General features: G+C 40.2%; 3 protein-coding genes across 4 annotated transcripts; 1 reads left to right on the top strand and 2 right to left on the bottom strand.

The window, feature by feature from the left end:
- Positions 1-69: 69 nt before the first annotated feature.
- Positions 70-4,296, bottom strand: upf3b (UPF3B regulator of nonsense mediated mRNA decay). Its single transcript, XM_026145935.2, has 10 exons — positions 4,024-4,296; positions 3,720-3,826; positions 3,527-3,633; positions 3,271-3,369; positions 2,981-3,091; positions 2,855-2,898; positions 2,591-2,779; positions 2,347-2,504; positions 1,556-1,871; positions 70-1,478 (listed from the first exon to the last, which is right to left on the bottom strand). Exons 1-10 carry the CDS (start codon positions 4,132-4,134, stop codon positions 1,341-1,343), a joined length of 1,380 nt encoding a protein of 459 aa, XP_026001720.1. The 5' UTR covers positions 4,135-4,296; the 3' UTR covers positions 70-1,340.
- A 3,771-nt stretch (positions 4,297-8,067) lies between these two features.
- On the bottom strand, positions 8,068-11,411 carry nkap (NFKB activating protein). The gene is made up of 8 exons (XM_026180592.2): positions 10,772-11,411; positions 10,418-10,498; positions 9,997-10,061; positions 9,814-9,909; positions 9,684-9,726; positions 9,401-9,598; positions 8,792-8,941; positions 8,068-8,474 (listed from the first exon to the last, which is right to left on the bottom strand). The coding sequence occupies exons 1-8, from the start codon at positions 11,227-11,229 to the stop codon at positions 8,300-8,302; spliced, it is 1,266 nt and encodes a 421-aa protein (XP_026036377.2). The 5' UTR covers positions 11,230-11,411; the 3' UTR covers positions 8,068-8,299.
- An 840-nt stretch (positions 11,412-12,251) lies between these two features.
- Positions 12,252-18,185, top strand: zbtb33 (zinc finger and BTB domain containing 33). Of its 2 annotated transcripts, none has more exons than XM_026145890.2 (2): positions 12,252-12,824; positions 14,938-18,185. In XM_026145890.2, exons 1-2 carry the CDS (start codon positions 12,512-12,514, stop codon positions 16,788-16,790), a joined length of 2,166 nt encoding a protein of 721 aa, XP_026001675.1. In that variant the 5' UTR covers positions 12,252-12,511; the 3' UTR covers positions 16,791-18,185. The 2 variants fall into 2 exon arrangements, with proteins under 2 accessions (XP_026001675.1, XP_026001682.1); XM_026145897.2 differs by lacking the exon at positions 12,252-12,824 and adding an exon at positions 12,899-13,189.
- Positions 18,186-21,650: the final 3,465 nt, after the last annotated feature.

Below are 21,650 nucleotides of genomic sequence, written 5' to 3'. Positions count from 1 at the left end.
CTTATGACTGATCAACAATCCAGATACTGGATCACTTCATACCTTAAAAAAAAAAAAAGATACTCAGACTTTAGTGACGATCTCTTTTATTAGTAGTCAAAAGAGGCTACAGTATGTTAGCATCACCAGCAGTGATATGTTTCCATGCTGCATTCAGATTAGAGCATCGCAGATGAATGTTTTAAGGACAGTTTGAGATTAGAAAAAGAGGAAAGGCCACAGATTGGTCGAGTCAGCTCCAATTTTACATGCCAGTCTAGTCAAAATGGCTGTTTCTCCTTTGTCACTGACTGAATGAAATGAAAACAGTTGATCCCAGATAACAGAAGCGCAGATTATATCTGCCAGTTCATGTTATATATGAATTGTACGGCTATCCAAGCAGAGTAAAGCCGAACCCTATGCCCTAAACATGAAACCCTCAAAGCAGTAATGTGAGTGTGCGAGTATAACATGGATCAAAATGGTATAAACAGGAACCTTAAAGCCAGAATAGGTTTTCTATTATTGTGGCCTAGGGTCTGTCTGATCTGTTGTGTTCCAGGCTCCCATCTAACAGAGGAGACAAGAGCGACCTGTCATATAATGGATTTACTTGATTTAGTCGAAATATAATACGTTTTTAAAAAGTGTAATAAGGCATATAGTGCATTGCGTTGACTTCTTGGGTGGCTGCTCCTCTCACTTGCTGGCTTTTCCTGTGAACTGTGAATAGTTCCCTAAGGTAAAGTCTGGAGAAACTGGGCTTAAGGATGGTGTGCATGGAGGAGTTAAAACGTGTAGCCCTCACACATTTAACACAAGCACAACTCAAAGGTTTGTGAGCATGGACGCTGGGATTGAGCCAAAGGTGTCATTTTTATGTGTACACTTCAAACTGAAAGTGCCAATGCTACAAAAGGAAAATCATTAAGGAGTGTAGAAACTATGCTGTAGAGCTCTGCAATGTAGAAATACTGACTGATTGGAAAGTTTGAGTGAGTTTTAGATGAAAGACAAGTTGAAAGCTAAAGTTTTCAGCGCCTACCACACATTTTCCATCAGAGAAACGCTACTGAAGTAAGGTCACTTTGAGTTTATGTGGTCCAAGAAAGCTTTGGCTTCACTAATGTGCCCTACAGCCAAACTCTTTCCAAAGTTTACCTCTTTGATCAAACAAAACTAAACAGGGTCACATTTAGGCACTAACAGGCTCCACAATCACACCTCTGCCTCTGAGACTGGGAGACCCTGATGCTGTGCTGCACGTGGCCTCCAGATGCCACTCTGCTGCTCTGAGCCCCACAGGCCTGTCTCCTCTCTCTTCGCCAAACGTAAAAATGCTGCAGGTAGAAATCTGCTCAGTCGTCTTCTTTCTCAGCCACTTTCCTAGCCTCGGTATCTGGCTTTCTGTCAGCGGAGTTGGATTCAGCTCCTCCTCCTGCAGCACGGTTGCGGCTTCTTGCACCTGGCTGGTACAGCTGAATAGCAGGCCGGTCCTGATACAGACAAAGAACAGGCTCAGAAACACAACTGGATGAAATCGTGTGATGATTTAAGACCTACGGGCAGTTACCTTATTCCGTAGCCGCTCTCTTTTCCCACCGTCCTCCTTCTTGTTGTCCTTAGCAGGCTTCTCTGGCTTCTCAGTGTGTGGGGAGTCTGGCATGTTTTCACCCTTCTTCTTCTCCAAGGGTTTATCTTTTTTAACCTCCTCCTCCCGCTTCTTGAAGGAGTTATCTCCATCCTGATGTTCCCTTCTTCTCCGACGTTCCTCATCCTGTCGCTTGAAGCGTTCCCTCTCTTTCTGCCGACGCTCCTTCTCGCGCTCTCGGTCTCTGTCTCGATCCGTGTCACGCTCCCTAAACTCCTTCCGCCCATCTTCGTCCCCTCTGTGGGAAAAGCACAAGCTTGACTGAACCTATAAGGGACCATTTTCATTATATGAAAGTAAGTATTGAGCCACCTCTTAATTAAAATCAAGTAGCAATCCATGTAGTCTGCCTTTACAAACATTTATTTAAAAAACAAAAACAAACAAACAACCAACACACATAACAACAACAGTCTTCCTGTGGAACTCCTACATTTTCCACAATCAACTGTAAGCAGTGCTATTGCAGAGTGGAAGTATTAAATAACCACATCAACTCAACCACAAAGAGAGATCAGGTGAAGTCAGAGAGAGCTGAGGCTAGTAGAGTGTCAACAATGTTTTGTTGGCTCAATACCCACAGAGCTCAAACCTCCTCTGGCATTAACATCATTGCGGTATTAAATATAATGGGGTCAACCTAAAATAGCTTGTTCACTTGAGGGTTGAAGGTTAATGTATTTGGACAATTAAAAGAAGAGTGATGAACTAACTTCCTTCCTCGATCCTCCTTGTGCTCGATGTTCTGACGTCTCTTATGATCAGAACCTCCCAAAGATCTGTCCTCTTTATTTGGCTTCTCTGGCTTCTTGGACTTCTCTTTTGGCTTCTCCGGGTTGCCTTCATCTCCTCTCTCTGGCTTCTTCAGGAGCTACAACAGAAAAAGTAAACACGCATCAAGTACTGAAAGTTGGACACAGTTTTGAGCTTATTCTTTCAACTACTGCACACACACACCTTTATCTTTGGCTCGTCTTTAGCTTGGTCTTTGTCCTTCTCCAGCGGTTTCTCGAGCTTCTTCATCTTCTCTGCCTCTTTGCGTTTCCTCCTCTCCTCCTCCCTCCACTTACGACGCTCCTCATCGCGCAGACGTTTGCGCTCGAGTTCCCTCCTCCTTCGCTCTTCTTTCTTCTCCTCCCTGAGTCTCTGAAGAACATTAAAACAAAATGTGTGAGGCCAGCCTTCAGCAATGTATACACATCTCGACCTGAACTTATTTACCTGTTTATTCTTCAGGAAGTCCAGCAGAGGAGTTGTTTTTTTAGCTTGAACAAAGGAAATGATAAAAATTATTCATTCTGCAGTGCGTTTGTTTGAAAACTATCAGTATTTGACTGCGAAACATACCAACGAGTTCCTTTGATTTAGCCTCAATCTCCTCCAACAGGATCTCAGGTGTAGACGTTAGCTTCTCGTCGTCCCCGTTGTAATATTCAAGGAACCTTTTGTAATCTGGATCTTAAAGTCAAATGAAACACAAATAAACACATTAATGATTATAGCAAGACTACTTTTTCTGTATCTTTATATGTGTTCCTAAATTGCACTTAAAGTGGACCTATAATGCTTTTCCTTATTTTCTGACATGCTGTTTTACAGTAGATGAATTGTATTTATCAAGGGGTGAATATATTTACCTTCGACAATTGTTCCACACTTTGCATCCTTTTTTTTACTTCTTTTCTTGGCAGTTTTTTGAAAAGGTGAAAACTCCACAATGGCAGGATACTCCTGACCTGTTCGTAAACATCATGTGGAAAAAGATGAAACTTCGGGTTATTTATATATATATATATATATATATATGTATATATATATGAGCTCCCAGGCCTCTGGTAGAGGACCCGAGCTTGAAGGATAAACCGCCCGCATGGGCGTGCTGGGTGTTGTTACCTCTGCTGTCAATGAATACATATCCATCAAAGCGATCTCTGAAGAGGACTATATCCTCTTGGTTTCTGAAGTTGATATAAGCCCTTGCAAAGAGGTGAGGGTAAAGGCTGAAAGAGGAAAACACATGTGTCACACATATACGAGTATATTTATCTTTTGTTAACAGTGAGGGAATCTTTACAGATAAACTCACCTCGTGTCGTTAGAGAAGAACTCCAAATAGTCCACCTCTGGGAGCGGTTGCAGTTGCTCCTCCAGCTCCTCTTTGGTGAGACTTGGTGGTAGTCGTCTGATCACAATCTATTTTTTTTTTTAATCATAGGTGAAGTTATTGTCCGGAGAACAAAGTTGGGGCTGATAAACAGATTTCTTAAGTTCACGCGCACTGTATCATTATACACGTGAAAGATGATAAAACACTACAACATAAAAATATTGCAATTTTATCAACCTGGCGGTTTATAGCAACATGAGCTAACGCAGCTAGCAAGTTTTACCTTTGTCATGGCCTCCTTCTTTTCCTTGGACTTCTCCGTCTTTTCTCCATCTTCACACTTTATCTCCACCCTTTTCTCCTTCGGTCGATTGTTTTCTTTGTCTTCCTTCATTGCGGCAAACTTTACTTAATCCGGGACTTGGGTCTCATCTCATTCAGCTGACTTGTTTACCTTTCAGCGAGTTAGCCTCTGCTAGTGAACGAAGTAACTAGAACTTCCTCACTGACGGTTAGCGCTGCGCTTCAGTATCAGCGCCGGAGTGGGGCGCTGCACATGAACTCAATTGTGCCTAGGCAATTAATTTAATAACTAAAATATATTTTGTGTTGTTTTATTTACATTCTTAATTAGTTTGTCCCTGAAAGGAATTATTCGGAAAGGTTAGTTAATGATGTTAGAAAGAAATAATGCTAGCATGAGCCAAAAAGAGCTTCCGCCTTTCAGATACACTTCAATTTAAAAGCTCACACGGTTGAGTTCGTGGGTTTTTTGTTTGTTTGTTTTAACAACGTCGTGTTTGGGGATTTCTAGACAAAAAACAAACAAAAAAAAAAACAAACGAACGAAAGGAAATTAAATAAATCAGGATTTTTTAAAAAGAGTGCATAATTAAAAATTTCGTGCTTTTAAGTCGATTTTTTTTGGGGCGGGGGGGAGACAGACTAACTCTAAACTAAAATTTTTGAGATAATAAAGAAATAGCGAAACGTTGACCTATAAATAGCTAAACAAACATTTGTACGTTTTTTTTTCCCAATGACAAGTGTCCATAAAAAACAATTAACATATAATTTGAATTATTATAGAATTTTTACCACTATTTTTCCTCCCAACATATCCATGTCCGATCGGTTTCGTCTTTTGACAGTAAAAGGATAATTTAATCAAGTAATCATCGATTTAAATTTACGATCAAAATGAATTGTTGAATTGAAGTATTTTATCTTGAAATTCTTCAACAGGAAGTTATTGTCTTGTCCTGGAAGAGGAACGTAGGTCGTGCTGACGGTCGACATTTTGCTACTTTCTGGGATAAATAAACAGCGTTAGGTAGGTTTGGGGCAACTTTGTTGTCCTCGAAGTTGCTCTTTGTCCCCTGACAGTTAGACGCTGTAATCATGTGGTATGAAATTCTGCCCGGACTCGGCATCATGACCGTGTGTCTGATCATCCCCGGTGTCGCCACCGCGCAGATCCACAAGTTCACTAACGGAGGAAAGGTGAGGACGCAGGCGCTGCCAGCAGGTTCTCGTGTTGTGTACCAGACTGCTGGATTATAAAGAGTGTGTTTTTCCCCCGCAGGAGAAAAGGATTGCTCGGGTTCCGTGGCAGTGGTATCTCATGGACAGAGACAAGCGAGTGTCAGGAACCGGACGCTACTTTGACTCCAAGGTTAGCTTCCCTCTGCCCATAATAAGTAATGCTAATGAATAGCAAAGTGTCCAACTTACAGCCTTCCCCTGAGACTACAACTGCATATAAATATAAAAATCGCTTAAACTACCCGACAGTAGTGTGCACAGTTTCATAAAAAACAGTATGTGCAAATACGGTGCACTTTCAAAACCCTAGGTTTGTTTCAGTTAGTCGTTTCATGGAGGCACTCTTGGTAGCACATTTGCAGGATCTGGGGTGCATCTATACATAGGTGCGTTTTCAAATGGCTATAACTTCATCACAGAAATAATTTTTATCCAATTGTCTCCTATAATGATACTTTAACCTAAACTATATAATTATGCAAACTGATCATCCCATATGCTCTCTGCTAAATAACCAGATGCCATACTATAGCCTCATATAGTACCACACGGTGGTCTTCTTTGTTCTCGGTCATCAGGTATCACCAAAATCCATCAACTTTGTAAAATACTGAGGATTTACAGGCAGCGATGGGGGTGTTAGTCATGTGTAGAGCATAAAAGGAGACTTAAAAAGTCCACAAAATGAGTTATTAGCTTAAATGAACACAATGGCTGCTCATGTATAACTACGTTTAATCCTTATTTGTTTCTCTTTTTCTCACCAGGGACTTGAGAACATCCACTGACGAGGAACCTGGAGAGACCCGGGAGAAGAAAGTTCTTTGTTGTACATTAAAAGATTATATTTAACATTCAGTTGTTTGTGTTTTTCAGTCTTTTAAGATGGGTGATTAAACTCTTCCACACACTGGGAATCTTGTGAGGCTTCTTATATTGATTTCTACCAGTAACAGAAGGAGGAGTGCAGTTACTATTATTTATTTATTTTTTTATATCTGCTTAAATGTTGACAGGTTTACTGGACTTGAGATGTATAACAGTACCTGCTGTTATCATTTAGCTGTAATACAATTCCTGCAGCATCACATTAACTGTAACTAACTTTATTGTTCTGAGTGGCTTCAACAAATAACTGTTAAACAAAACAAAAAGACGTGATCTTAATCCATACATTTTTTTCAATACAGTTCAATTATGTCTTTCAGTTTTTTACAAATATGTTTTTAAAAAAAACTTCTATTACTGTCCTCCTTGTGCTTACAAAAATGTTCATATAAACAAGCAATAATGAAACGCTGTGGGGAAAAAATCCCCTGTAAGAAAAAAAATACAATAATTCTGTATTAGCAATTTTTAGAAATTGCACAAGTGAAAAACACCTTAGAAGTCACAAGACTTTCAACTCGTAAATAAATAAAGGTTTTAAAAAACAGATGAAGTAAATGTACATTGACCACTGATGTACTATAATGACGTTAAAGAAGCTGAAACAATTGCATTCGCTGTGGCATTGTTTTGATAAGCTTCTGCAATGTCACAAGATTTATTTCCATCCAGTTTTGCATTCATTTTTCACCAAGAACTTGCATTGATGATGGTAGATTGTGACTGCTGCGCTAACCCTTCTCCAGCACATCCCAAAGATTCTCAAGGAGGTTAAGGTTTGGAGTGGCCAATCCATGTGTGAAAATGATGTCTCATGCTCCCAGAACCACTAATTCACAATTCAAGCCAGATGAATCCCGGCATTGTCATCTTGGAATATCCCCGTGCCATCAGGGAAGAAAAAAACCATTGATGGAATATCCTGGTCATTCAGTATAGTCAGGTAGTCAGCTGACCTCATTCTTGGAGAACATACTGCTGCTGTATGACCAACCGAAGCAACCCCAGACCAAACACTGCCCCCACAGGCTTGTACAGTAGGCACTAGGCATGATGGGTGCATCACTTCATCTGCCTCTCTTCTCACCCTGACGCACCCATCACTCTGGAACAGGATAAATCTGGACTCATCAGACCATGTGACCTTCTTCCTTTGCTCCAGAGTCCAATCTTTATGCTCCCTCGCAAATTGAAACCCTTTTTTCCAGTTTGCCTGACTAGTGGCTTTCTTATGGCTACACAGCTGTTCAGTCCCAATCCCTTGAGTTCTCTTCGCATTGTGCGTGTGGAAATGCTATTAAACATAGCCCTGAGTTCTACTGTTGTTTTTCTTTGATTTGATTTCATCAAACGTTTAAACGTTTAAGTGATTTTTTTTTTTGGCCCGGCAGTATATATCTGATACATATTTTGAAATGAAAAAGAAAATGCTTGGAACAAAGAAGCAGACTTTTGCTTTAGACTGTGGTCTTGGAGTGGCTGTAAAATTGATTTGGCTGTACTTTACAACACAGCTCAAACTTTTTTTTTAAGTACTGAAATTTTCACGTGGTTCCTTTCTGTTCTTAAGAAGCTATTTGCTCAGATATTTGCTCAAAAATACTGGCAAATGTTTATTTTAAATATTCAGAGTTTGAAGGTAACATTGTTGCCAAGCTTTCTTAAATATGCTACAATTAACTCTTCACAAAAAAAAAAGATCAGTTACTTAGTTTTAAAAGAAAAAGGCCTTATTTAAGTGGTTCACTCAGTCTGAGGACCTCCTGCACTTTAAAAAACAATAATACTACAAACTGCTCTTTTTTTCCTAAATTGTTTTCTACTCTTGATGCATTTATCACTTATAGTAGAACTCCCGGCAAAAACAGAAAGAAATATTAAAATGGCAACAAGATATGATAGTGAAAATTTATTTAACATTCTTGTTGGGAGCATTTGAAAAGATTTACAAGAGATGGATAGAAAAGGGAAGGAGAATACAACTGAAAACTTCTCAGACACAATTTTTACAGTTAAAACACTTCTGCACTGTACACTCAGTTCAAACTGAGAGGAAAAAAAAGCTTTACACCTCAGGTCACCAAACAAAGAGTAAAGGTTCCAATAACAGGAGACAAACTGGTCGTTCACTTCTCCTCCTTGCCTTTGGTTTTCCTGTACACCATCTCCCTGAAGCTCGACAGGATCTTGCTCTCTCTCTTTCTCCTCTCCTCCTGGTTGAACGATGCCAGGGCTCGCTTTTCGTCTGCGCTGTAGATCTGGTTTTCCTTTCTCAGACGCACGGCCTCCATACGACGATGTCTGCGGGGCGAAAAATTTGTCAGTATTACAGGAAGAAAAGCTGAACACGCTTCTGGATCTGCTCAACTCAACCCAGCCTAGAGCACAAGCTAAAGCAAATGTTACAATGTGCAGAGATTAGTAAAGAAATTAAACAACATTTAAAGCAATCAGCTCTTTTTCCCCTCGGGGAAAAACAAGTATGTTTCTGTAAAAGATAAGATGTAATGCAGATCGTGGAATATCTGTTGATAGAAAAACCTGATCGTTCAGTATATTCAGGCAGTCAGCTGACCTAATTTTTCATGAAAAATGTCCATTTTCTAAATATTACGTACCTGCTGCCACTCATGACGTAACCAGACTTCTCGAAGTTTGCGATCTCATCGCTGGTGAGACCGATCTCTCCTCTTCTTGGGATACGTTTGCCAGCTTTCACGTACTCTGCCATGGCAGCACCTTCACCTGGCAACAGGGCGTGACCGAAACTGGAGGAAGGAGGAAAAAAAAGAAAAAGAAGCTTTTATCAAAAATTCTGCCAAATGATTTAGACAAGTTGTGTGGTGGAAATGTTTAACAGAGTCTGTCTTATTTTGTCACATCTGATAAACTGAATCACGGTGATTTCTATTTTTTTTATAGCCTAAATAAAACTGAAAGACCCAATCAATTATCAGCAATCTTCAATAAAGTCAACTCTACTATCACTTTTTAAAAAAAAATCCCAGTCTTCAAGCTCACCGTTTAGCAAGCAAGTTTGAAAATACGTAACCTCTGTTATTTTTTCTGTTTTCAGACATTTAATCAGTTTTCTGTACTGTGCTGTACAGGTACACTCCACTGTAAACAGCAGTTGTGTTTGGGAATTCAACACAAACTACATTAGGGTTAGATGCTTTTCTCTTTAAGTTTGTTAATGCAGGAATTAACCCCGAACAGTGACTCACTCCAAAGGTCGATCGTTCTGAGACATGTGAGTGAGAGGAGCTTCGGGGCCGACCACATGCTCATCCATGGAGGTTTTCTCCACCCACATCACCCCATTGGGATCTTCCTCCTCTTCGTCCTCTGAGGCCTCGCTGCTGGAGTCGCTGCTGGACTCCTTCCGGCTTTTCTTCGCCTTCTTCTTCTTGGACTTCTTAGACCTGACGGGAAACAGGATGCTTGGTTAGTCAAATGGGCTGTTACCACGTCAACAGAGCTGATGCACAGCTTCGTATCAGAACTTACTTTTTGCTCTTCTTTTTCTTTTTCTTCTTCTTTATTTCTTCCTCTGAAACACAAAAACAAGACAGTTAAACTGATGAATCTGATTAGAGAAAAAACAAAACAAAAAAAGGGTGCTTTTCGTTCATCTTACCATCCGAATCTGATTCAAGCTCACTGTCCTCTGAGTGCTTTTTGTTCTTTCTCTTCTTGGACTTCTTCTTCTTTTTCTTTTTCTTCTTCTTCTCTTCTGATAATAACAGACAGAATGGGTTTGTTATAAATTCACAGAAAATGTTGGATTGCTGTAATTTATGTGTGTCCACACTCTGTGTACCTTCTGTGCTTGATTCTGAACTGCTGTTTTTCTCGTCTTCTTCAACTGGTGTGAACTCATCGGAGCTGATGGAGGTGAAAAAAAATACAGAAAAGAATTTTTGATACCTGAAAATAAGACAGAACAACGCCTGATGTCTCTGCCAGGGCGCCAACAGGTATGACACATCAAGACCTTTTAAATAACTGCTTAAATAAAATTTAACAGGAAAAGTAAGATTTAAAAGGTGGAAAAATTGGTTAAAACAAAGTCATTGCGAAACAGAAACTCTTACGGTGATGAGACTAAAAACATCTAAGACCAAGACACACAGAATTTAAGACAGTTTTAATTAAAAAAAACCTTTTACAAATAAATGCAGTTTTAAAGACATGTGTCTCCACAAACCCAACACAAAATTAACAGTATGTTCCTCACTTACTCTGGCTCTTTCACTCTGGGTGAATATCCCCAAACTTCAGGACAACCCAGCTCACCGATCCTCTCCCTCTCCTGCAGGCGCCTAAAACACAAGTTTGCAAAAACGTGTTTTTAACTGAAATGTCAAACTACACTTAGATTAGCAGCAAATCAAAAGAGGACGGCTTCCATCCGTTTGGTTTTTGGTAACAGATGCATTGACGAGCCCTCCACCTCCAGAGGACTGTTCATCTGAAGTGGTGGCACGTCATAAAATGCACCAATAGGCTCGTGTACCTGAGGACTGATTTGTATTATGGGAATTGCAGGGTTCAGGCTTTGATAGCTTTTCACAGTGATGTTAGACTTTTCATACCTGGCGATAAAAGCCTCTTGTCTCTGCCGCTGAGCGTCGTCCCTCTGCTGCTCGTAGTAATAATCATCTTTGAGGCCGCCGTGTTTTCCCGGAGGCTCGGACCAGTGGTTGCTGTGGTTGTGGCTGCTGTTGTTGTTGTTGTTATGGCGCTCTCTGGATCGGGACCTTGATCTTGATCTGGACCTGGAGCGGCTACGATGAGGACTTCCTATGCGGATCCGTCTAATGTTTCTGGCCTCTTTGAATCGACGCTCGCGTTCCTCTCGCTCCCTCTCACGGTTGCGTGGCTTAGGAAGTTTGGGTCCGAAGCTGTCCGGAGACAAGCTACGATCACGGCTGTCGCTGCGATGGCGACTGCCGCTGCGATGGCGACTGCGGGAGCGGGTCCGAGGTCTACGGGCCCGAGGACTGCGTGGCTCCCCGCCGCCGTCAGAACTCGATCGATCCGACAGAGGCATGCCCTCTGACCGTGAGAGACTCACTACAGGACGGGGTAAAAAGTAATTAAGTAATTAGTATCTAAGTAATCAGTATCTAAGAGGAGATTTAAAAGATGTCGCACACAGTTTATCTTCTTCTCCCTACGCAGAGAGCGTTTAATAACAGGAAGTACTGGTTGGTCCGTCCCAAAAAAGAATCCGACGTCAGATGTCATAGAGAACAGTTCCCAACATATTGATATAACACAATTTTCTTGCATTAAAATAATGTAAAAAAGAAAAAATCCTCAAAACTTGCATAATTACTAGCAATATGTATGGAATAAGTCCCAGTAAAACCAGTCAGATTAATTTAGGATATTTATCTATGTTTCTTTGGCTTATACTTTCTTTAAGTTTTTTTTGAATAGTTTTATAGGGAAATATTTGCTAACAATTCCTGCATGTATACTTGTAGACAGTTTATGTGCATGTCAGTATTTTCAGATGACAAAACTGAGAAGGAAAGCATAACTAATTTAATTTGTGTATACTGTGTACTCTTGATAAATATGTATTGTGAAAAACGAAATACGGTATGAATTATACTGAAGTGTATAATATAATCACTATGTAAAGAAAAAAAATAGGCTGTTCTTAATTTTTTTTATTCTAAATTCATAGCAACAGTAACAACTATAAAAAATATATAATTTCTTAGGTGGTTTTGATATCTTTTTTATTTTTTTCCAAATGTTAAGCTGGAGTTTACTTTTTATTACTTTCTGTTTTAGCTTTAGATTAATTAATCACTAATATGAGGGGAGATTTGTCAGGGGCAGATTTAATCATTTTAGAGTAGGCATTACAATTTAAACATTTAACCAAAGAATAAAAATAGAAATTTCCAAAATGTTTGAAAATTTTTCTTTGTACATTTTTTTTTTTAAAATTCAGTAATAATTCTGTTTTAGTTAGCCTATTTTTCACAGGTAAACATGGGATGAATAAACAAAAAATCATTAATTTTATATCAGGTCAAAAAAAAATATTGATTTATTTTATTTTGCATTTACAAGGTCGGGCGGGGGGTGGGACGCGGGGTAGTCCGAGAGTTTTGTGGCTGTGAAAAACTGTGAAAAACCCAACTTCCGGTTTTTCGCAACGCGCTCACGCGCCACCGGAACTACCGAGGTTTAACCGACCAACACACGGTCGTGTCTCCTACTGCTCAACTCAACATCTCTGGAAACTGGACTGCGTGTTCACTAAATTTGAGTCTTTTTAGCAGCAAAGAAACAGAGCAGCTCGGCACGTCGAGATGTCGCTCTCTATAGTTCAAGTTAAAAGAAAACAGGAACCCGTGAGCAAGCCCGTGGAGGAGAAATGCGCAAAGGAGTACTTTTTCACGGAACTGGAAACCACTGCTACATGTCTGATCTGCAAGCAGAAGGTTTTATTCAAGGAGTTCAATATGAAGAGGCACTACGACGCAAAACACGCGGAAAAGTATAACCCATACCAGGGCCAGAAGAGGAAGATGATGTACGATCAACTTCAGAGAGAGTTCAACGGCCTTTCACCGCCGGCTTCCAGCCTAAAAAGAGAGGATGAATTCAAACGCTATTCTGCAGGTACTTATTCAATTGACCGTTTATTCACCCGTGACCGTTGTGAGCTTTTATTTTGAAGGCGAGACTTGTGAACCGGCAGTTATCGCGCTGCTAACCGGCGTGCAAAAAGTAAACAGTTTCCAGTTGAAATAACCTCAGAACTGAGCTTTATTTGTATTTATATGAAGCTAGGACGATGTTTTTAAATGTACTTTAAAGCCACATAGTTTGCATTTGAATGCTTATAATCGCTTACGACTGCGACTCCTGGTGGCTGAGAATGAAAAGTGAGGCTCTCTGTTGTTGTTAGCCATTGTTTGTCGTTCATTAACATATCCGCCGGCTGCCACCCTGCTCACTCCTGACAAAATCATCAAGGTTTGCAGGTAAACCTCATCAATTTAACGCTCCTGTTAGAGAGGATTTCGATTTGGCCTCTATTCTACTAGAGGCATGCTAATAGTATGCTAAACAGCGGGCCGCGATTCATTAAGGAGGAAACGGTGCTACCTTTGTTAGCAATAGATGTCTTAAAAGCTTCAGTAGAGATAATAATTGCGCTCTCAGTGTTGCATTAATACCCCCTTAATGTCTTTTTAATATGTTCCTCAATCTGCCTTGGTGTCACAAGAGGCTAAAAATGTCCCGCAAATTAACGTTTACCTAGCACCAGCTAAGGGACGGTTTTGTTTTTGTTGCCAGGCTAACGTAATTAGCATGTCTGACAATGTGTGCACAGAAACGGAATTATGCTGTCCAAGGTTATAATTAACAAAAACTAAACTAAAAACATACAGATGATCACTTTAGGTTTAGTCTTTGCTAAGGAGAAGATGTTCACTTGCCTGTGACTGAAATTATAATACATGATCTAAACTGCCAAAATGTATATCTCCTATAATACAGTGAGTAAAAAAGACACAAACGTAACACTGAAACCGATAATAGCTAAACTAAAAAACCCACCCTGGATACCAAGAACTATATTAAGATATTTTTTTATGTGCATAAATAAATCCACTAACAAAAATATAGGAGGCCAAGCTGGAGGTGGCAGAGTGGAAGATTTTGCCATAATTAGAAATTAGTATGTCAGAGGGACTTGTGCATAGGAAGGTTAGTGGATATACTGGACAAAGACTGCTGGATGTGGAGCTGCCAGGCAGGAGGATAAGAGGAAGACCACAGAAGATTCATTAATGTAGTACAGGAAGATGCAAGGATACAGTAAGAGTGGGTCATAGTGACCTCAAATGGAATCAGCAAAAAGAACAAGATGCCTTTAGTTTGTAATATTTGGAAGACATTGTAGTAGCAGTGTAAAGTGTTAGCTTAAACATTAGTTTTTCAACTATACTCTTTTATATTATACAGTGTCCCACTTTCTCTCCTTTTTCCATTATTCAGTTTATCAAGCAATAAACAATTTATTATTATTTTTATTATTATTAGTTGAAACAGTCGCCTGCAGATGCTGAGTTAACAGACTGACCAATGAGTGAACTGTTTCTATCCAAAAAAAAAAGGGCCCTATAGCTCCTAGACCACCATGACTCTAGCTATACCAAAACATGAGCCATGATTCAGGCTGAACCTCCTCATGTATTGTTCTGGGTTGTTTTGATGTTCCTGTTAGAACTGGAAATGCAGGAAATGGCAAAACTGAATTTGAGCCAGCTCTTTTACTATCTGTTGACATAACTTGTGTAACTCACATTGCTCTGCATGGTGGCACGTTATAATTAAGACATGATATAATAATATGATAAGATCAACTTTATTTATCCCAAAATTTAGGAAGAAAACGGTAAGAAACCAGGAAAATAAAATAAAAACCGACCAAATATAGTTGCTTATTAAGTTAAAAATTACTCAAAATGTGAATATTCAATTTAAATCTAAAAATGAACCTGTACTTTGTTTATCTTAGTTTCATTTTTTTTAATGCCACTTAACTTTTATTTTTTAATTGTAGTTCTATTTCTTTAAATAAAAACTTTTTTGTGCATTTCCTTTTATTTAGTACTTAGTGATTGTTGACTCTATGAAAAATGCTTTGGATATGAATAAATGTTACTTGCTTCACGTTGTTGTGCATTCACAGGTTTGATTATGATTTGCTTTTTCTCTGTAGACATGCCGAGTCTGAAGCTGATATCTGCGACCGACACACAGTACTCAGCAGCTGTGCTGAAGAACATGAATGAGCAGCGGAGCCACGGATTATTTTGCGATATCACCATCATTATACAGGACAGGAAGTTCAGAGCTCACAAAACTATCCTGTCTGCCTCAAGTACGTATTTCCACCAGCTGTTTACCGTGGCTGGGCAAGTGATTGAACTAAGCTTCATCAGGCCTGAGATCTTTGAGCAGATTCTCAACTATATTTACAGCTCTAAGATTGTCAGAGTCCGCTCTGACATGCTCGAAGAGCTCATCAATGCCGGGCAGATACTGGGAGTAAAGTTCATTGCAAACTTGGGTTCACCATTATCACAAGTTAAGGGCCTTCCTGGTTTGTCTAAGGAGGCAGAAAGCAAAAGTGACTCATCTACAGAGATGATGCCGATCATCACAGAGTCCTTCTCAATATCTGCGGAGGAGTTCAATCAGGTAAACAAGCCTGCGGATAACGAGGAGGACTCGGACAGCGACGTTCTGTTTGTCTCGAAAACAGATAGTCAGAACAAAGTGGTCGGCTGTGGTGAAGTCATTGATTTGGAGAAAATGGATTCAGAAAATGTCCCGTCAAGCCAAAATGTAGAATCAAATCATGCAGTTTCAGAATGCAAAGACAAAGCTACCACTCCCTCGAAACCATCTGCTTCAAATCCTCCCAGCATCAGCTGTCCTAAACCAATTTTAATAGACAGCAGCCCTCTACAGAGCCCGGACAGCAGCTCCAACAACTCGTCTTCCCCTGCCAGAGTTTACTCAGGAAGTGCTCCCACAACACCAGCCAGAACAAGCAGTTTGACCCCAGAGCCATCGAGTGCCTCTCAGCCCCCTGAAAACAGCGACATAATGGGAGTCCACAAGAAGCAAGTGTCTACTTCATCTCAGCAGGGGGACTTCAAAATAAGACTCTCTGATTTATCGGAAAGTTCGACACTTCAAACAAATGTTCCCAAATCTGCTATAACGGGTAAAAAGACAGTGACGCTCAGCACAGCCACGGAAATCGACTCTATTTCGTCAGGCTGCAAGGTGTATGCCAATATTGGAGAAAATACGTATGACATTGTCCCGGTGAAAGAAGATCCAGGCGAAGGAGGCTCCAAAGCCAATAAAGGGAAGAGAGCTTTTATGGCGACACCATTGAAACCCTTCGAAAAAACACCCGTGTCACCCAAGGCAGGACCAAACAAGAAGAGGACCAAAACGGAGCTCGAGGACCACTACGAGCTCATCATGGATGGAAAGACTTTCTACGTGTGCATTGTCTGTAAGCGGCCCTACGTGTGTTTGCCAAGTCTGCGCCGTCACTTCAACACCCATTCGTGGGAAAAGAAGTACCCGTGTCGTTATTGCAACAAGGTGTTTGCCCTGGCCGAGTACAGAACTAAACATGAAATCCACCACACAGGAGAGAGGAGGTACCAGTGCTTGTTGTGCAATGAAATGTTTATAAACTACCAGTTACTCTCCGCTCACTGCAAGCAAGTTCACAATCAGGATCCTTGCGGGAGGAAGGAGAAAGACGACGGCGGCAACAACTTGTACCGCCTGCTTCCGTGTAAAACAGTGCAGATGAAGTCGTACTCGTGGACTACAGATGGGCCAGGGGTCCCAGTAATATCGGAGGACGGCAGCGTGCATCACATAACCTCAGTCGGCGAAGCAATGCACTCGTCCACCCAAAGCAGGATGTTGAACTGGGACGACATTTTCGTTGAGCCCGACGCTCACATGGCGCCTAACAGCCGTGCACAACCGGAGACAGCTATGAACACGCCTCCACAGGGTCCAGCAGAGTACTACTAAGCACAGCTGACACCACTCCTTTTATTATATGTGCCTTTTAGGTGCCCCTCTTTCTCCTCGGTTCCACATCAACAATATTTTTGCGCAATTCTCAATAGTTTCAGCTGTACAGTGCGGTCTCATTAGTCTGTCAGTTGAAATGAGTGGACTAATACTGTAGTGATAACACAGGTACTAGTTTGCTGGTGGCGCTCAGTTATATGGTGAACGATGTAATGGGACCGTACCTCTCATGTTCCTCTGCTTTTTTAAAATGGCCATGATCTTTTACATTAGGTGAGCACAGAAATGGACGTGGTTCAAACATGATAGAAATGAAGAGTTTTTATGAATGAAAAGGCAAAAAAAAAAAAAAAGAAATTGCTCTTCTTGGCTCAAACCTGTGCTCTGTATCTTTATTGCCCAGAATATTTCAGCTAAATGAGCTGAAGCACAAATGAAACGGCTGTTTTGTTTTTCAGTTTTATTTTTTCAACAGGCTACATTCCCTTAATCGTGAAATGACATTAAACGGAGGCCTGTTTAATGAAATGGAAATGGGGTTACCTATTTAAAGTGATGTATGAAGCCTTATTGTGTGTATGTGCAGCCAGTTTTGGTTACATTACACATGAAATGATGAATTTTCAGGACCGATCATTCCCGTTTCTTTTTTAAATCTCATTCTGTGCGAGAGAATGTTGATTATGAATTTCATTATATTTGTATTTTGTCATCCTGGGTATGCAGTTATTTAATTTTTGTAGCAGCCTGGAAAAGAAACTTTCTGTCTGTTAAAGGGGACCTGTTAAGATTTTTGAAAATATACGGTTACAGCAGGGGATGCTCGTATTAAACAGGGTCGGTATGTAATCTAAGGATCTCATTCATTCATCGTTCACAGTCCAGTGGGTCTGTGTCTCACCAGTGGGGCTCTCCCCAATCTTAATATAGGAGGAGCTTAATCAGCTTGTTTCAGACTGAGGCCCAGTATAAGATATGTGAGTATATAAATAAGGATTATTTTGTATCGCGAGTCATGCAAAGCCACTGTAGCATGGAGCTGGAAATGAGCTTAATAGTTCCCCTTTAAATACATTGTTTATGTTTATTTTTATTTCTGTTACTTTGTCACTTCCCTTTATTTAAAATTGCAAAATCTGCCCAGCTACATATAGAAGGCTGGAGATTTCTCCTACACGTGTGACGATAGGATGGAAATAAACTGAGCTTTATTACAGTCAATAGCTGTAGCACTTAGCATTCAGGCAGAAAACTCTTTGTTATAACTTTTCCGCTCTGTTTTTCACTGTGTCAGAGGGTAGTGATTGGTTAGTACAAGTAGTACTAACAGGGGAAACTGTACTTTGTCATGTCATCGTGCAGGGTTTCTTTTTAATAAACAGATTAACATCAGTATGTGATGTGTGGTGTGTTTTTGTGCTTGCTACACTCCAGTTTGGGCTCTTGACAGCAGGTTAACATTTCTCATAGTTTAAATTGGTCACACTGCCAGTATAGAAACAGAACAGCGCCTGTTTATTTCTTGTTTGTGCTACTGCACATTTCTAGTTTGTAGCATGTATTCTACAGTGTTTTATGGATAAATCCTGTAGTTTTGCTCAAAAGGGAGTGTATTTACTTGTTGTTTTTGTACTGAAAGGTTAGCAGCTCAGCTGTGTGAGGACTTTGGCTTTAAATCTTGTTATAAAGGTTTATTTTCTTTTGGTTCACCTGTAAAAATGTTTTCTGGGGTGTGATTTAGCATTTTTATTCCAACAAAACCAGTGGGGAACATTTAAATTTACCACAGTCTTTTTTTTTTTTTTAAACCATGAAGGTTTTGCTTGAGAAAGTAAACCCCATGTTTCATTAGCCCGTAGAACCATCTCTAACAGCAATAACTTGTTTTCGCTTTCTGTATGACTTTATCAGTCTCTCACATCGTGGAGGAATTTTACCCTTTTCTTCTTTATTGTTTCTTCACTTCATGGAGGTTTGCACACATTCACGACTCTCTTAAGGTTCCACGACAGCATTGAGGTCTGGACTTTGACTGGGCCATTGCCATTCAAATTTGCTGCTGTGCTTGGGATCATTGTCCAGCTGCATTCCCCAATTTGGGCTAAGCTCTAGCTGTCAGACAGATGGCCTTACATTAGAATACCACGCTGTACAGAGAAATTCATGGTTGATTCAATGACTGCAAGGTGCCCAGGTCCTGTGGCTGTAAGATGAGCTCAAGTCATCACTCCACCATCGGGCTTGACAGCTGTTATAAGGTCCTTGCACTGTCCTGGACTTTTAACATTTAGCATGCTAAATGAGGCCTGTCTGAGATGTAGCTCCGGGGTTTTTGCACTTTCTCTGAACATTGCATGCTCTGACCTTGGGGTAAATTTGCTGGGATGTCCACTCCTGGGGAGATTGTGGCGTTATGGTAACACTCATCTGAATGCTCCAGACCTGCAAGGTGCCAAAACCTCACCAGACTTGCTGATTATTTACTACTTACCCTCTTAATTTTGATGGAAGCATTAAGAGTGAGCTCAGTTTTTCAGTTTGTCACACACATTGTAAGACAAATCTTTTGAAGTGTTAACCATGTACAGCTGCTCTAGTTGCGTCTAACAACTATAAAGGTGGAACCGAGCGTAACGTCCGCTTTAGGAAGTTAAGTTCAGAGCACTGAATACAATTGATCAGTATGGGGGACGTGTGTACCAAATTAATAGCAAGCCACTCAGCAGTTGTTCACAATGACCTAAACTCACAGTGACCTAAAAATGAAAAATTACAGGGGGTAATTTTATCCCCTGCAAACCACGAATACATAGCACCATAGTGCAAAAGATGTCAAACCTCCAGCATTAGTGTGTAAAACAACTGCTGGTTTCCTTTATCACGTCAGAAAATATACAATTACAGAAGTATGAAGCAGAAAAAAAATATAATCTGCCTCATATGTAGTAGAGGTGCTACCGGTGTTGTTTGACCTCTTGAAAATTTTACATCTTACTCCATGCACCTCAAAATAGGTGAAGCTGTGGCAGAAGTTCCTCCTTTGCTCCTGTGACCTACTGGAGAGGTAACCAACACCGAGTAGATAAAAAAAGAAACGGCACTATGTGAGTTACATAAAACAAGTTTTAATGACGTGACGAAGAAGAATGTGCAGTTTAAATTTGGAAAAGCCGTGATCAAAGCTGACAGTGACTGCTTTCTTGGACATTGACGAGGTTTCATATCAGCGAATCCAGCACTGACTGTTCACACTGAGCCTCACAAACTCCTGGGTCATTCCATAGAAAAAGAAAAACCAGAGTGAGGCTCCAACCTGAACCCCTTAAGAAGAGGATAGTTTAATGTGCACAATAACTTCAGGGGAAATGTTTCCTTTGTACTATAAAATGTTCAGATTAACGTACATGAGGGCAGGTCGAAAAACTGGCGCTTTTTAAGTGAACGAAAAATCGGATTAACGGGTGCTGAGCCACTAAAAACTCAACAACAAAAAATATATATATACATGAATGTCAGCATATGTGTCATGTGCTGGGGATTTTGTTATGTGGGAAGGCTAATAGAGACTGAAAATGGCGTACAGGCATGGAGGCTTATTGGTCATTGTATCTGCAAGCAGTCTGTCCTAGAAGATTAAATTAGATTTTATGAATCTGCCAATTCAATTATTTTAGTTGTGCATATTACAATAATCTATAAACATTTTAATGTGTATATTAATTGGTTACTGTATGCCACACGTTTCTATCTATAACCATTAACTGCTGAGTGTTTGGTTTTGTGTAAATGAATTCAAGTAGACTTAAACTTGCAAACTGATTGCTATCGACCACAGGCTTTAATGATGGCCACACTCACATTTGTATTCTTAGATGGGCTTATTATTTCACTTCTTAAGTACTGGAGCTAACCAGGTGAAATTTCAGTACAGGATCCAAAGCTAAATTTACATTTTTGGTCTGATCTATTTCTTTATAATCAATATACCCAATCAGTATCATGTGATAGCTCCAGTCCAAATTGCACGCGAGGAACAGAAACAAGTGTTGTTGGTATCCTGGATGTTTTCTGAGAATTCGTTGGAGAAAACCTCAAAAATGCATTGTGGGTAACTTTTAAATGGTCATATCACTTTGTAGGATTTCAAACAGGTAATAGCTTATGAAACGTTTCATTTTTCCCTCCATTTAGTTCTCAGCCTCAGCCTCTAGCCGTGATTCCTTATGTTTGAAAACTGACATCTAGTGTTGTATAACACCTGTGAAGTTGCAGCCTTTGGTAGGTGTCTGATAATTTTAGATTCTGTCTAATCTACTGAAATGATCACGCTGGACCTTTTTTGCTTCTTGAAGATGGATTTCACTTATTTTTCTTTGTCTGCACAACAAACCCTCAGCGGATTCGGTGGATCAGGTTTGACTGATTTTATATGGAATGACCCTTCTGACACAAACGTGCTACTACAGCTACTTGACAAAGAGAGAGACACATATATGATGCTTACCTGCTTTGCTGCTGTTAGTGGAAACACAGTAAATGAGGTTTGGAGTGTAACTGGTATCTGATTATCCTCAACAACTACTGTAGGTACAATAGCTTATTTCTTCATTAATGCTGCTCTGCAAAGTTTGCCACACACTGATCAGGATATTCTTAAACATAACGTGAAGATTTGATAAATAGGAATCTTGGTCTGTTTGTATATGCTAGGCCTAACTGCATATTATACTGCTGCACATACATTATGAGCATGTAATACCTCCAGTTCTGCTAACTCTGCCTGTAATAATGCACAGGGACACTATTGACTGCTACAGAAACAAACGCCCGGGCCTACAATTTTTAAGTTTGGAATTA

The sequence above is a fragment of the Astatotilapia calliptera genome, chromosome 2, assembly GCF_964374335.1.
Source record: "Astatotilapia calliptera chromosome 2, fAstCal68.1, whole genome shotgun sequence".
Lineage (NCBI taxonomy): Eukaryota > Metazoa > Chordata > Actinopteri > Cichliformes > Cichlidae > Astatotilapia > Astatotilapia calliptera.
The sequence above is the reverse complement of the archived record's forward strand: the minus strand, read 5'-3'. Positions and strand labels throughout refer to the sequence as shown.

What these genes read in the sequence shown, in the direction of transcription:
- upf3b (XM_026145935.2), bottom strand. Translation starts at nt 4,134, where the DNA reads ATGAAGGAAGACAAAGAAAACAATCGACCGAAGGAGAAAAGGGTGGAG. An exon ending in TTCTTCTCTAACGACACGAG is followed by an intron (nt 3,634 to 3,719) that starts GTGAGTTTATCT and finishes TTCCTCTTTCAG; the next exon opens with CCTTTACCCTCACCTCTTTG. An exon ending in TAAATCAAAGGAACTCGTTG is followed by an intron (nt 2,899 to 2,980) that starts GTATGTTTCGCA and finishes CCTTTGTTCAAG; the next exon opens with CTAAAAAAACAACTCCTCTG.
- nkap (XM_026180592.2), bottom strand. Translation starts at nt 11,229, where the DNA reads ATGCCTCTGTCGGATCGATCGAGTTCTGACGGCGGCGGGGAGCCACGC. An exon ending in AAGAAAAAGAAGAGCAAAAA is followed by an intron (nt 9,599 to 9,683) that starts GTAAGTTCTGAT and finishes GTTTCCCGTCAG; the next exon opens with GTCTAAGAAGTCCAAGAAGA. An exon ending in CAGAACGATCGACCTTTGGA is followed by an intron (nt 8,942 to 9,400) that starts GTGAGTCACTGT and finishes TCCTTCCTCCAG; the next exon opens with TTTCGGTCACGCCCTGTTGC.
- zbtb33 (XM_026145890.2), top strand. Translation starts at nt 12,512, where the DNA reads ATGTCGCTCTCTATAGTTCAAGTTAAAAGAAAACAGGAACCCGTGAGC. An exon ending in ATTCAAACGCTATTCTGCAG is followed by an intron (nt 12,825 to 14,937) that starts GTACTTATTCAA and finishes TTTTCTCTGTAG; the next exon opens with ACATGCCGAGTCTGAAGCTG.